We start from the raw sequence: 14100 nt of genomic DNA, 5'->3' as shown, positions 1-14100 counted from the left end.
TAGCTTATACTTAATAAAAAGTAAAAGGACAGGAAGTTTTAACAGTCATGACTTTTAATATGCAGAATGGGTCAATCTCCAAAAATACCAGTGCCTACACTTCCCAACATGCAACACTGATCATGTCAATCTGACCTCGTCTGCCTCCTAAATGTTCTTCTCCTTCATTGTCAGCTGTGACCCAAACTGTGAGTTAAGTATTTCAGGAATAGCTTGAATGACATTATGCCATTCAAGCTCATAATTATATTAACATAAATACATACATCTTTATAGTTCTCTCCATCTCTGGCTGCAAATTCAGGGAAAAGCTGACTTGCTCTGTGGGATTTTCTCCAGTGGATGACTTTGGCTTAATGAATGAAAACATGCTGCTGTTGTTTACATAACCACACGGTGGTGCTGAAGACCAGAACTCCTCCTCATCAACTGTGTTTGCTGCGTCATCCGTGTTACTGTTGACGTAATTGTTGGTGATTCAGGTGATCCCCCTGGAAGGAAAAATACTAATTTAGTTTAATTCACTATTATTTTATGAAGCACAAAAAACACTCAAATCACGTTATGTAGAAATCTTTGCATCATCTCCTCACAGCAGTCACCCAGGTGGCCATTTTACAGGCCATCAAAAGAAAATCATCCTGTGTTTTAATCTCTTCTCTCCTCCTGACTCATTTAAACCTCTGGAAGTTTTATTCACACAATATTTTCACTCATGTTGATGCCAAATAAGCAGTGGCTGGTACTGATGTTACTGTCTGATTTCCATAATTTTCTGAATCCATGCATTATTCACCAGGAATTTTCTCTGAGGTGCATATTTAGATGAGAAAAGGAGCTTGAATAATGAGGGCTAATTTCCCCGGTGACCCCCCCAAAATGAATCTATTTGACCCCCCCACAATAAATAGACACACACAAACACACACTTTCTCTCTCACACACACACGCACACACTTGACTTCCATTCATTGTAGACAGACCAACCCTATCCCTAACCAATTGACAATGACATTTTGCCTCATTAAAGAAGAGCCATTGGTCCCCATGAGGTCAACTGGACCTGATGGTTTATAGTGTCTATAGTGGGAAATGTAACACAAAGGCAACAAAAACGAGTACACGAGTACACACACACACACACACACACACACACACACACACACACACACACACACACACACACACACACACACAGGTTTGCACAGCTATCATTATCAGGACTTTGCTTTGTCTTCCATTCATTGTGGACAGAGTAAACAAAACCAAGGCCTTCAACCAAACCAGGACCCTAACTTCACTTACCCACAATTCACATCTTATCCCTAAACCTTAACCAGGACCAATCAGCAACGGTGACCGGACATTGCCCCCCCACCCCCCCCTAAAAAAAAATGTCACACACACACTCACACACACACACACACACACACACACACACACACACACACACACACACACCCCTTGCGGTGTTTTCCGGGATCACGCCACTGCCTCCACTAGGGAGCCTCCTCTACCTCCACCACCTCCAGCAGCAGCAGCAGAGACATGGCTGATCGTGGCCGGACGGGACGAGAGTGAGGGAAAGTACGGACAGATGCTGCACTGTGACCGGCCAGCGATGCAGCCACGCAGGCGAGGGCTCACTGCGACACACCGTCAGACGCTGGGCTGAGAGTCGTCCCGCGAGTTAACACACGATCTGCCGTGTTTTGTTTTTTTTCACTGCAAAGTAGTTGAAGGAACTTGTCGCAGTGGATCCATCCCCCTGCTGCCTGGATTACCACACACGAGTGGAACAATAGTCTCCTGCAGCACCGACACAAGCAGGTCAGTGGCAGCGGTGTGTGTGTGTGTTTGTGTGTCCACATTAATGTCAGTGCCGGGACAACAATGGAGACAAACAGTGGTCCCACCACCTGACCCGACACTGCAGGTGGAGTTATGTCGCCACTCGTTGAAAACAAACGTGTCTTTTTTTTTTTGGAGTGGATTACGCTGCGTAAAATGTGCGTCTGTGAGCCTGACGAATACTTAGTTGCTTTTCAGAATCTCGCTGCAGAAAATCCCAAATCGCACCAAATGCAAAGTGAGAAACACCAGGAACGAGATCACCGACTCGCTCCTAATTCCCCAGGGTACTGTACTTGAAATCTATCATTGTTCGTGGTTCTCCAACACACGCGAACACACATTTTAAAACTAGTTGATCCCACTCCTGGTTCCCATCGAGCTCCAGAGGCGGGCCGCCGGGAGGCTCGGCAACTTTTTCTCTGCCCTGCCTGACTCTCCCCCTCCCGGATACGTGCGTCAGGAAAACACGGGGAGTAGAAGATCCGACCGAAAAAAGCAAAAGGCCTGTTTTGGTAGGTGGTGGAGGTGGAGGTGGAGGAATCTCTGTGGCGATGAGGCCAGACACGAATCATCACCGCGGGTTTACGAGTCCTGTGAGATTTGGTGCACACGTATGTGCAGCCGGCCTGCGGCAGAGTTAAACACGGGACTCAGTCAGTCCGGTCCGGAGCTGCGGTCCTGCAGTGTTGTGCACAACCTCGTGGACGTTTCATCGATTTCCATCTGCATATTAACACAGTGCAGGCTAAGCTTTTATACACATAGCAAAACAAATCACGTGTGTTTCTGAGCAGCGTGTTTAGGGTATCATTTAGCACTGAATCATTTATGTCCATCTCAGTGTGGGATGTCCAGATTGAAAATCATGCGCATCCTTCAGTGCCTTTGCCCTTGTGTTGTTCTCCAATAGCAACATCTCAGTATTAACCCCAACCTTGTGTTTTTACTGTGTCTGTTTCATAATAATTCATCCCTTATTACAACGATGACATCAGGACTACAGTGTTGATAAGCTCTGGGATCTATTTTACAACCTTTTAAAAATCATTTCACGACTTCTGTTGCTCATCTGCTTGTCATTTTTTGCCAAGTGGGATTATACAGTGTCACTTTTTGGCAAAGTGTGACGTCCTGACAGTTACTGTGCAGTGTTCCCTGCATGTATGTCCTCCTATATTTGAATGTCACTTGGTTGTCCACTCCTCTGTTGTCAAATAATGAAGTGTATTAACCAGGAACTGGCCCGATTGATGATAAAATCTCTGTCAGGTTTTTTAAATGATGCTTCCAAGAAGTTGTCTGGCCAGTTCCTCGACATTGTTTTTACCAACTTGAGGTGGAATTATATTAGAGTGACAATGATTAGGCTACTATATAATTATTTTTTTATTCATATAATTAGATTCTACAAAGCAATTAGCATACATATATTGCATCCTTGTCCTGTATCTTCATATTGACAACATGATTCAGCCCCAACTGAAGTTTTAGAATAGTTAAAGTTAAAGAATATTTCCGCACTTCATCAATCAGTTCTCCCTAAAATCATATACAGCCTTAGTCACTCTACCCACACATTTTTAGATGCATTTCAGGTCTTTTTGTGATTTTGTTTTCATGCTTCTTTTGGTAACTTGTTCAATTAATATGAATAAATCCATATTTTACTCTAGAGATTCAGTTTAAGTAACAGACAAGATGCTTCTTTTGGGGTTATCTGTTGGTCTATCTCTGTGGACATGTGTAGGATTCTGTAGTTGGGCAGATTTGTGCATTACTCATTCATCCTCAGGCCACTGTGCCAAGCAGCGTACTGAGTGCCATTGAGTGCCTGCTCCGCTCTGCCACATTGTATGTGTGTGCATGCATGCGTGTGATTCAGGTGCCACTGAATTACATTCTTTATTTGTGATGAAAAGCAAAGGGGCAAAACAATATCTGGTTAAAACTAAAATAATCCCTCGTTCACACAAGCCGTCAAAAACTTCTGCTCTTCTAAAATACTGCAGACTCAGGTCCTTCAGTCGATTCTTTCTCAAACCCCCGACAGGCTAAGAAGAGGCAGAGGAATCCCAGAGCTGAGCTGGCAAGGATCGCATGCTGCAGTGCTGTGTGGCATCCTAACACTGGAGGGCTGGAAGTTTTTACAATTTAAAGAATGTGTGTGTGTGTGTGTGTGTGTGTGTGTGTGTGTGTTTGTGTTTGTGTTTGCATGGGGGATGGGGGGTGGGATTGGGGATAGAGAGGGGAGACAGAGAAATGATCATTCTCAGCTTTTCGGCTGTTCTCGGCTCTGTTTCCTTTATAAAATATATATATATATATTTTGCCATCAGAGACAGAAGCTGCGGTTCCAGCCTTGTTCTGTAACCTAGCAACCCAAATGGTGTGTGTCTTGAATAAATTCCGACTGTGGTCATCCTCTGACCTCCTCGGGGGGTGTGTCCCTTAGCCTCACCTCCATGCTACCACATCCATGCAACCACCCAGACATACACATGTGGAAACAGATGTGCGACACAGACACACATATAACTTTATGCAATGTTGGAGGAGGTGTAATTTCTTCACTCGCCTATTAACCCTCTATAGTGAACTAATCAAGCGTGCAGTATAGTTCTTTAAGCACAACCAAAACAGTGGGGGAGCTTGTGGTGTCTTGTGGGTAAGAGCGTCCTACATCATCTGGAGTCCCTCTGTCGAGTGGGAGCTATGTATCAGAGGTGTTCATGGTTTTCTGGGTGTCTGGTGAGTGTAGCCTGCAGCCTGGAGCCACATGTCCAGTCCCACTCACTTATGTGCCTCCACCAACCTCTTCACATTGCCACGTGATCAGCACCAGGCCACAGTTACTCTTCTGAAACTCTCTGGAAGTGTTTTACATTAGGCATTGTATCTAAAAGCAGCCTAGTTTAGTTTATTTGCATGCAGCTACTCGTGAAGCAGTGACATACAAATCTGGAAGAAGTAGAAAATTATTAGTTAACGTTCTTTCTATAAAATGTATATGGTGCCTCTTTTTCTCTAGCATACAGGAAAGATTACACCGTATTTCATTTGTATAAATAAAATAGGATCTCAATTACTTAGTCAACATACAGTGGTACCCTGAAGCGTTTCCCTCGATGGCCTGCTGGGTAATGTGTTTCTCACTGCATTATGGTGTGGGCTAATGCAACAGAGATAAGATGACGACTGTGAAATTAGTCATTAGTGTGTGTGTGTGTGTGTGTGTGTGTGTGTGTGTGTGTGTGTGTGCAATGGTGGAAGCTTAAGTGTGTGTTAATGATAACATTTATCTGGGTTATTAAGTGTGCATTGTATTATCGACTGTTCCCACATAACATGAGTCATTTGCGGAGGACGAGGATGCACGAGGAGAATCCAATCTTCTCGTCCACACCTTTTGCTTCTCAAGTGAAAAACGTGAAAACATGCAAATGAGGGGGGAGGTAGATTCGTTCCATAGTGATAATCCAGAGGTGTCTGGTGATATAAAATTAATGCATGAGATGCTGTCCTTTCACTCTGTCCTTTCCTTCTCAAACTTTTTTTGTTTTTTCATTTCGAGGGATAGCAATGGATACTCGCCGAAACGCATCCTCTGGTGAAATAAAGCCAGTCGTCCTGAATGAGGATCGCTGGGGTTTGATTCCCTCAGAGCACTGGCTGTCTCTAATAGGCCTGAAAGACTGAGAGCCTGAAAGGATGAATGGCTTTTGTTGAAGCCTCCAAGGTTGGACACAAAGAGAAAGGCAGGGGGTGCCATGTGTGTTTGTGCGTCAGTGTATGTCTGTGTACGGACTTGTGCACGTCAGCTCCAGAGCCCTTATGAGTTAGATGGAAAGAGCAGGAAGTGGAGAGGAGACAGAAATACTCTGCCCTTGCTGCCTCTACCTCCAGGCCAGTAAAGAAGGAACTTGACGTACAAAGTGGCGTCAACACACACTTATGCAAACACACCCGTAATGTATATAAAACCATATTTTAAATGGCTTCTGCAGGGCACATATGTAATGTTGAAAGCTTGCTGACTAAACAACACATAGTTGGGTCGCCATTGAATATAAAGAGCACTTTGCTGGAAAAATAATATGCACTCTTCTCCCCATTTATTTTATCTCTCTCTTCTGTAACCACTTCTATGCTGCAGAGTATTTAAAACCAGCTTTTCATGCCGTATTGTCGTTGTCATAGGACTACAGAAGAATCAGCCACTGATAATGAAGAACTTTATTCTTGTTTGATCCGTCGTTTTTTGCATTCGAATGCGTTAGATGTTGACATACATCATTATGGACAGCTGATGGAACGAAATCTGGCCAATCACATCTCATCTGCTGTTGCCTCAACTCTCTGCGGAGCGTCACAGTCAGCCATTCACATGTCATCTTTTTCCAGACCATTTTTTCCATGTTTTTCTCTTTCTCTGTCTCTCTGGGCCCGTCTCGCTCTCTCATTTAGTTTCTTTTATTCTGCAATGTTTGCACTTGGGATACATAACAATGAGAACACGCTGTGTGAGCAAACACAATCGTCGGGGCGCCCAAAGAACTGCAGAAAATGCGCCGAGGCTGCACTGCGGTAGTTTGACTGTACAATGAAGATTAAACAGGGCAGCGTGGATCCGTTGATGGTTATAATGAGAACAATGTCCATTACTGTGATGATGGGGATGCAGGTGGTGCCGGTGACGACGATGATAATAATGATGATGTTGTTTGGTTGTTGTGTCCCTCCTCCTCCTCAGCCTGTGGGCCCCGGTGGTGTGGTCAAGAAGATGGACCGGATGAAGATTATCAAGCGGAGGCTGTCCATGTCTCTCCGCAGCGCTCGGCCCGTCGACGACTCACTGTCCGAATTGGCAGAACAGATGGCCTTGGACGAGCCGACCACAGCCAGGGACAATGGTGAGACACTTAAACTCGTATACGCTGCCACGCAGGTATACACAGGTATATAATATGTATGCACCATGTGCATTAACTCCATAGAAATAGGATAACTTGGTTCTAAAAGATAGGGTTGGTAAGTTGTTTCTAGCAACAGAACTATGGACGAAAAAGGTTTTCTGTTGATTAAAAATGATGAAAAAGTGTTTTTTTTTTAAAAATGTGTACCATTAGCTGTTTGGTTACATTTATCACATTCCATTTTCCAATGTTTTTTTCTCACTTGCTGCCGCTATTACCTCTTTGTAAAACCATTAGTCACTGAAGTGGAATTGATTATGGGATAGGTTGGGCAGGGAAGGATCCCTCTGGTGAGGCCTTCGTTGCTCAGGGGTGGAAGAACACATTTGTTTGCAGCATTTGAAGGAAACTTAGAAATCGGGACAGTGTAGTTGTGCCACTGTGACGCAATCGGTTTTCAAATGCAGCCCCCAAAGGATGCAGCCACTGAAATGAGACACATGTATCAAAAATGTTTGTGCGTCAACATTCAGGAAAATGTGAAGCTCTCATGAAGACACAAAACAACACACACTAACGCAATGCTTCACCTGAGGTTTTCCACTCACTGGAGTCACGTTAACCTTCATCATCCTCACCTCATCATCAGCTCTGTCACCATCACTTCACTGTTCACTTCACTTCATCACACTGACAGGAGTAGCACACTGGAAATGTATGTGAACACACAAACGTTTGTTGTGAATTTGTGTTTTCACGAGTTTAGGAAAATGTTTCATCTCGGAGAAGAACATGCAAAAAGCAGTGTCATTCTCAGAAACTCTGGTTGCCATCTGGTGGGCAACTTCCAGGACTGCAGGTCTGCAGAGTCCTCACCTGACATACAAACATGATCATCCATCTTTGTGCGTGTTCGCGTCTTTATCTTGCTCTCAGCCAGAAACCAGATGAGAGCATAGAGCGAGGGAGGTTGCCGTGTGTTTCTTGTCAAAGAGAAAAGACAAAATCAGGAGCCAGACACGTTTCAGTGTTGAAATAAGCTGTGTGTGTTTTAGGCTAGATGTATTGGCTCGGAGTTTGGGTACAAGCAGCGATAATGTTTGTTTGGTGTTGCTGTCATTCCAGCTCCTGGGCTGCAACATCTATATCCAACTGATTAATTTCATTCCCTGCCATCACTCCTCTCTCTCTCCCTCCTATTTTTGCTTCCATCTCTTCGTATTTAACAGCTCGAGCTGAGTGAGTACATTTCCAGAGAGCGCGATGAGAAAGGAAGAGGCGAGGGATGGGAGTGGGATGGAGGAAGTGATGTAGGAGATGAGGCGAGGGACATTAAACTTTAACCACAGCTATACATCTTGTACTTATCATCCTGTGTTGACCTTTTCCCTCACTGTATCACCCTCTCGACCCCCCCATCTCTAGACATCTCACTCAGACGGTGCAAAATAGCGGTGGGAAGAAAAAAAATCCTCACATTTTTCAAAGTGCTAATTAGAAACCATGTTGAGGCTGCTACTGGCCTCAGATCAGATTCCTTTTCTTGGAGGACTTAGATGGGTGTTACTGGAGGCGATAAACCGGGAGGGAATTGTGTGAGGATTTTAGGGGAACATTAAACTCTAATGCTCTGGGATCACAGTGGAATTTACAGTGCAATGTGCAGGAAATTGGGGATTATTATGAAAGATAGGAGATGTGACATGTGGGCTTCCAACCTTGCTTGAAAGCAATGCTTGAGAGGGGTGAAGGAAAGTTGATGTATGCGTCCTGACAGGGTTTGTGAGGTTATTTAGCTTTGAAAATCCTTTTATTTGTCCGCAAGCTCAACATATGACCCACAGACTTCGATTCAGTTTGCTAGATATATTTTCCAGTCCCTCCGTCAGTGATTTGGTTTCGCCCTTATCTCCCTGGTTTCCTACAGTTTGTCTGCTAGTTTTTCACGTGCATGCCTCTTTCTTTTTTTAACTCTCTGTTCTCTTGATCAGCCTATGACTCAACACATTTTCCACAATGCACGTCACATGCATTATATACGTTCCATGGTTACATGTTTTTCTATGTGCCACGACTGTTCCCCCCTCGAACATGAGTACCGCAGCTGTATGCATTCCCACCCTTTTATCGCAGCACTACATATTGTACTGTTCCTACATGTTCTGCTGCCTCTCTGTGTCTACTCTGTGTATGACCTTGTGTCGTCTCTTTTCCTCTTTCTCTTTTCCTCCTGTTCCCTCCTATGATTCCTGTCATCTGCCTCTTTATTTTGACACTTCTGTCCACTCCTCTGCTTTTCTTCAAATTTTCATTGATTGTTTCCCCTTGTTTTTGAACTCTCTCTCCTCTCACTTTGTCAACCTGCTTTCCTTTGGAATTTTCTCTTCTCCTTCTTGTCTTCTTTGCTACTCTCTTTTTTGTGTTTCTTCTTGTCCCCGGCTGTCTGTCTGCATCATGTGTCTCAGAGCCCATGGTTGTGTGTGCCATGCACCCTCCTGCCTCCCATAGTGCTCCCTCCTTCCTGCGTCAGTACGCTGGTCATCTGGGCCGCACCGCCCTGCGCAGAGAACCAGGTGGGGGGCTGGAAAGAGACAGAGCCTACCTGAGCCTGCACAGGACTGGATCTCTGGGTACACACACACACACACACACACACACACCTAGCTACCTACCTTAAGCTTACAACAACCACATAGCTGCACAAACCAGTGTGGGAAAATAAAAAAGTACATCTACTGAATTACTGTTCTTAATTTTCAGGTAATTTGGTGTTTACTGTCTTTGAGTGTTCCTAATGTATATTTCCTTTATTCAACTACATTAAAAAAGCAGATATTGATATGTGTAAATATTGTACAGCTACAGTCAGTACATGTACGAGTGCAAAAACATATCTACTCACACAAACTGGATATTCGCCTAACATTTACCACAGATCTAAAAGGCTAAAAACACTAATGACCTTAATCCAACATTCACAAATGCATGCATGCACATGTTCACAACACCCCCGCACTCTCACAATCACTTTTTCCTTCTGTCTCTCTGCATAATGTAATGGAACACGTTGTCTGTGGTTCCATGGATCCCAGTAATCTCATTTCCCACTGTGGTGGAACGGCTTACATCCAGAAGGAAGGGAAAGTCGAAGATGGAGGGAAAGGGGGAGCTGAAGATGTTCGATGGGTTGAGAATGAAATGAAGCTTGGAAAACAGCGAGAGATGGATTTATGGGGGGTTGAGCGATAGGGAGGGAGGAATGAAAAGTAAAGATGAAAGGAGGGAGCGGCCGGCTGAGTGGTATCGGAGAGTGGTAGTTCCACAATGACTCCTTTAGGAGACCTATTAGCTTTGTACTTTGTATCCCCTGAGTCCTTGGCTGCATGAACTGCTGATAGACCACAACAAGACTCCTTGATTCATTGAACTCTGGCTGACAAGAGAACGAGTCCTGTGACTGGAGCGTGATAAGAGTGTGATTTATGAAACTTAAACGTGCTACAAGGAGTTTTTAACCGGTTATGAAACAGCCTCATTTTAACATTGCTGCCTCTTTATGACCTATAACAGCAAAATTGGCTTTATAAACTATTCTCAATGTCTGTGGTCGGGTCAGACCACCGCATGAACAGCACTAAAACAAAATTATTATGTTGTCGAATATTACAGTTATCAATCATACGGCAACAAAGGAAACATCATCTCATTGCTCTGCGTCCAGCAAACAGCTGCATGTCTTTTTTCACTCATTTCAAAACAAACGCACACGCTGGCTACGAAAGGAGAGGATGGAAACACTACCACTTTTGTCCTCGGAGGCGCCAAACGTCTACGAAAATGTTAAAAGTGCCTTGAAGGGGCTTTAAATGATCCTTGTAAAGAAACATGGACATCAGCATGGGGTGGGTTTCATTTGAATATCAGTGCTATTGCTGATATGATACCTGACTTTTAGTACCAATACAAACCAATACATTTTAGTATAAAACAGTATAGAAATGTTTATCGACAAAACATTATTTTTCAAGAAACAAAAGAAGCCACAAAAAGATATTTGACTACATACAATCCAATATGTCTGATTAAAGAATAAGTCAGTTGTACAATAAATCAACTCTGACGCTCAACGCCGGCAGCATCAGTACAATCGTAGTCAGCCATGACTATGATGGAAGTAGTTAATGACAGATATTAGAGCATGAAGACGCGCTACATGTTAAAAGTACTGTGCACAGAATTTGGAAAATAGTGCCTGACGGTTACTGATTATAATGATAGTTTAGTTAAGCAAATCTAATTATCATAGAGACAATATTGGCCAATGTTAATTTATAGACAGTAACAGTTTTCTGACATGTTCCCAGTGGGACATGCTCTAATTAAACTGGAATGGCACTCAGTAGAGCGACCAAGGCCCAACAGTCCCCTAAATTCAATCAAGCTGCGTCACACACTCAGAAATGTCAAACAACTCACAATATTGAAAAAGGTGATTACTTATTCTTTCCCTTTGTTCAGATCCGTGCTGTGATTTAATGGGTTCTTTCTTGACCTATTTCTCATCCTTCCACCAAGTTTTTGGAAATCTATTCAGTACTTTTTCATAATCCTGCTGACAAACAAACTAACGAACAATCACACATGGGTGAAAACTCCTCGGCAAAGGTAATAAATAAGCAGTCATTCTTCTTTCTTTTGGCTTTTGTCTACTGCTGACAGGGAAATGTGTAGAAATACGAGAGTGACTTCGTTCTCGGAGGTCTGCAGCTGTCTATGAGCTTAAAAGCCTTTAAAAGGACAAATCTTGACTCAGAACAGAGAATAGATGGTGCTGTAATATTAAAATTTTGATAAGGTGTAGTTTCAAAGGTTAAGAGGTGCGTGTGTGTGCTTATGTGTTTCCCACTGTTTGGTCTTGCTGACTCACTGTGTGCCACTCAGCAGTCGGAGCACGTCGCAGCCTTTAATAGAGCAACATGATGATGCAATCTCTCTTCCCTGCTGCAGATTACCCACCCTTCCTCTGCTTTCTCTCCCTGCTCTTCTAACTTGCTCTATCCACCCGCATTCATTTAACTACATTTGTCATCTGTGTAGGGCTGACTGTAGGGTTAGTTTTAGAGCTGTTGGGCCAGTAGCCAACGCACGGAGAGCTTTTACAGGTTTGTGATTCATCTGTTGCTAACCGGGCCAACGCTCACTCCCACCACCGTGCACACTGTACTTACAGGAAAGAAAGACGAACACTGCACTTTTCATTTTAGCTCTTCGCTACCGCCTCACCTCTCCCCTTCTGTGAAGATGTCTGGTTGCACTGTTGAGGATTAGTCGGCACCTCCTGTCTGTTTTGCTGAGAGAGAGGAGTCTGCTGAAAGGCTGCCCGGCTCCTCTCGGAACACGTCTCAGCCGGGCAGCTATTTCTGATACTGTCACAGATGTCTCCTCGTTCTTTTCTCTCTTCCACCTCTTTCTTACCACATATATCCAAATGCTATATTTAACCTCCAGATAAAATCAGAATGGGGCAAAGATAAAGGATGGAAAGCTTTTCAGACCAGCCTTATCTCATCCTCAGTATTGTGCACCATGAGAGACCTTGTTTGTGCCAGGGATTTAATGTAATGCATTAACACTGCATTAATCCCTTTGGCCCACTCACCCTCTTTCTCTCCCTTCACTCTTATCCATCCATTTGCTCACACTAACCCTCCACCCTCACTCTTAGATTGGGTTTAATAAGAACAATGGAGTAGACTCCTTTTATGTAGTTCGTCTTCTCAGCTTTTATGTGTGCTCCTGCGGCTCGCTTTAGGGTAAAGGATGCTCCGCAAGGATTCCGGTGATTTTCAGAGTAGGTAGGAAAGAGAGGAGGGGATGAGGCATTTGGGACCAGCACAAGAGGAGCCGGTAGCTTACAGTAGGCACTCTGGTCCCAGTAATTGAATAATAAGATTCCTTAGATGCAGATAAAAGGTTTAGATGTAATTACTGCAGTCTAAATTCTACCTCCCCTCCAGCCTCGTGTGCATTTCCCTGTGTGTGCATGTTCCTCTGGGATTTTATATGCACTCTAACTTTTATCGTCTCACCAGTCTGGAGGCAGACTATCCAATTTATGATTTTAAAAAAAGATGAAAAACAATATATTTTAATTGTACTCTGAAATGTAGGGGAGCAAATATGGATGTTAAAACACGAAACGGTGACAGTGAATGAGACCTTGAAAGAAGTGAAAAGCTGTGTGGAGGAGGCCATATAGAGCAAGAGAGATATCTTTGGCCTACAGCCGCATGTGAACATAAAGAGACAGGGAGACAGTGATAGGTGAAGGGATGAGCTCTGAGCTTTTGTCCTTGACATTTTACACAGCATGAAAGTCAAGGATGCAGCACTCTACATCAATATATGTCTGTCAATGCACTCTCAATGGCTATTACTCTTTACTTGAATCCAACTTAAAGTAATGAGGCAGAAACAAGTGTCATGTTGGTTTTAGATAATAAATAAATACAGCATGCTTGTAGTCCTCTCAAATATTTATTTGAATATAAAGATGTTTTCAAGATGTGCTGAGTAAAGAGAATGGCGATGAGCTCACATATGTACTTTTCTAAGTCAATTGTACCATCACATTGTGGCTGCTGCCAAGTCTGGTTATGTATAAGTGCATCTTTATTGACATGCAGGGCGTGTTAGCCTCTGTGTTTTAATAGTGAAAGCCTATGAGACAACCTGGTTATTGACATGAAGGGAGAGGTCAGGTTTTATGTTGCAGTAACTGAACACATTTATTTTAATGTGACAATTCTTGAGATTATTGTGGGGAAAGATGGCATTTAATAATCTATCATGCTGATATTTTGTCAGTTTAAGTTTCTCTGGCGGCAAGGTCCGTTTTATGGCAAACCTTTGAAAATATGCATGCAGCTCTGGTGGTCGTGGGATTTTAATATAAAATACACATGCATGTCTCAAAAACTGATACAGTTGCATCGTTCTTTGTCTTCTTTTGCACCATCTGTGTTTCCCAAAATACATCCCCACTACCATAATCTTCTGAATAAAAGATTCACATTTTCCCATGAAACAAGAAGGTTCTCAGTGCGGATCGCAGCTTGGCAGGAATCCGTAGTATGTCCTCTCCATGCTTGTGTGGCTTTTCTCCAGGTACTCCGGCTTCCTCCCACATTCCAAACACATGCAGACTTGGGTTAAGTTAAGATTTTTATTCTCTGTATGTAGGCCCTACGATACACTAGCAACCTGTCCAGGGTTTGCCCCCCTCAACGAATGTCAACTGGGATTGGCCACAGCTAACGCCCCTTCAACCCTG

The 14100-nt window shown here is 43.5% G+C and overlaps 1 protein-coding gene across 7 annotated transcripts in view; it reads left to right on the top strand.

The window, feature by feature from the left end:
• The first annotated feature begins 1505 nt into the window (after positions 1–1505).
• Positions 1506–14100, top strand: part of LOC109642781 (cyclin-dependent kinase 17-like) — a 33566-nt gene continuing 20971 nt past the window's right edge. For 4 of the 7 annotated variants that reach the window (XR_011243339.1, XM_069527673.1, XM_069527670.1 and 1 more), the window contains exons 1-3: positions 1506–1830; positions 6605–6764; positions 9233–9397. Coding sequence is in view for 6 of the 7 variants with exons in the window: in XM_069527673.1 (XP_069383774.1) it covers positions 6635–6764; positions 9233–9397 (295 nt within the window). In the remaining variant the exon portion in view is untranslated. The remainder of the gene's footprint in view (positions 1831–6604; positions 6765–9232; positions 9398–14100) is intronic. The other 3 variants (XM_069527672.1, XM_069527675.1, XM_069527676.1) reach the window with 3 other exon arrangements.

The sequence above is a fragment of the Paralichthys olivaceus genome, chromosome 6 (genome assembly GCF_024713975.1).
Source record: "Paralichthys olivaceus isolate ysfri-2021 chromosome 6, ASM2471397v2, whole genome shotgun sequence".
Taxonomy (NCBI): Eukaryota; Metazoa; Chordata; class Actinopteri; order Pleuronectiformes; family Paralichthyidae; genus Paralichthys; species Paralichthys olivaceus.
The sequence above is the reverse complement of the archived record's forward strand: the minus strand, read 5'-3'. Positions and strand labels throughout refer to the sequence as shown.